Here is a 1,501-nt window from a genome sequence, read left to right as displayed (position 1 = left end):
AATAAAAGAATTTAAGGTGAGAGGCCTAAAAAAAAAAGAGGCTTTTTTTTTTAATAAAGTATCGTCTGATTGGTTTTAAAAATAGAAAATTTTATTAATCTAATAATATTGGTTGCATTTTATGAACACAATTTCAAAAATCGTATTTTTGTTTTGATTTCTTAATATATATCCCACAAAATAAAATTTGTTTGTTCGTAAACTAGAAATAAGAAAAAACAAAATTCCAAAAATATAAAAAATCCAAAAAAAAATCAACAAACATCATAAATAAAGAAATATTAAAACGGTAGAGCTAAGGCAAAAAAAAAAAAAGAAAAGAAAAGTCTAGAACTTTACATTCTTCCATGAACAAAAATTCGATAAACACAAGTGTATCTGGGATGACCGTGATTAGAGTTGAAATGAAATCGTAGCAAGTCGTATTTTTTAATGGGCTGAATAATTGCGAACGTTTGTCGCAATTTATTCTGATCGTTTCCATAGCGAAATTTGCCCAATAGCTCGTCCCGATTTTCGCTGATGGCGAACACAGCAAAATCTTTTGGAGCAGCTGTGCTATCTTCGCCTGGTGTATGCTTTTTCGATATGTGCTCTAAACCGATTTGATCGATTAACACCGGCTCCGATAATTTAATTGTTACGATCGCACTATCATTTCGAAAAGCAAAACAATTTCCGGCCTCCATGTCCGTCTTAAGCATCTGTACTGGTGGATTTGTTTCGAATTCCATTCCTAATAATCTTTTTAAAAAGTTTGGCGGACATACCGGTTGCCCTTCTATAGAAATGACTTTTGCCCCCAAATCTTCGGATGCGTAGTTTACACGTTCTTCGATTCTTGATAATGATTTACTTAAAGCGATAAATGGGTATTGTTGCGCTTTCATAGCTTTCTTAATCGCATACAAGTCATCCCAGACGCTTGTCACACACTTCTTGACAGCATTCTCGATAATTTCTGACAAAAATCGCGATTCAGTTTGAGTACCAGGCTTGGCCGATACTACTTGTGCCATTTCTTTAACATCTCTGCGCAATTTTTCTAATTTTTTGGTATTTTCTATATATCCAGATAATACGGTATAAATTAAAAAACAACCCAAGGCTACAAACAGAAAATAACCCAAGCAAATCCGCATCGTAATTGTGTTCGGTATTAGGAAAAATATTTTTTTTTGTTTTTTTTTTTTTTTGAATTTAAAGCTCTACAATTGTCAATAATTTTTCTAGGCACAATTACCATTGACGATGTGATCATCCATTTTGAAAACTATTGTTGACTGAATAATAATAATAATCAGATGAAAAAACAAAATTTTCTACATAGCAGAGCACTGACTGAGTCACCTGTTGTTGATTTGTTGAATTTGAGTAGAATAAGATCAAGTAGTAGATAATATCAAGTATTTCGCGATTCAAAGGACGAACATAACTTCGTTGCTCGAAGTCGCCATTCGTATATATGTATATATATATCCAATCTAATAAGTAACATGGC

At 32.4% G+C, this 1,501-nt stretch overlaps 1 protein-coding gene across 1 annotated transcript; it reads right to left on the bottom strand.

The window, feature by feature from the left end:
• Positions 1–335: 335 nt before the first annotated feature.
• Positions 336–1,019, bottom strand: LOC119644471 (SUN domain-containing protein 2-like). Its single transcript, XM_038044029.1, has one exon. The coding sequence runs from the start codon at positions 1,017–1,019 to the stop codon at positions 336–338; it is 684 nt and encodes a 227-aa protein (XP_037899957.1).
• Positions 1,020–1,501: the final 482 nt, after the last annotated feature.

Source organism: Glossina fuscipes, unplaced genomic scaffold (assembly GCF_014805625.2).
Source record: "Glossina fuscipes isolate IAEA_lab_2018 unplaced genomic scaffold, Yale_Gfus_2 117264, whole genome shotgun sequence".
In the NCBI taxonomy this organism is placed as follows: Eukaryota; Metazoa; Arthropoda; class Insecta; order Diptera; family Glossinidae; genus Glossina; species Glossina fuscipes.
The sequence above is the reverse complement of the archived record's forward strand: the minus strand, read 5'-3'. Positions and strand labels throughout refer to the sequence as shown.

Coding starts and splice junctions, on each gene's coding strand:
- LOC119644471 (XM_038044029.1), bottom strand. CDS start 1,019: ATGGCACAAGTAGTATCGGCCAAGCCTGGTACTCAAACTGAATCGCGA.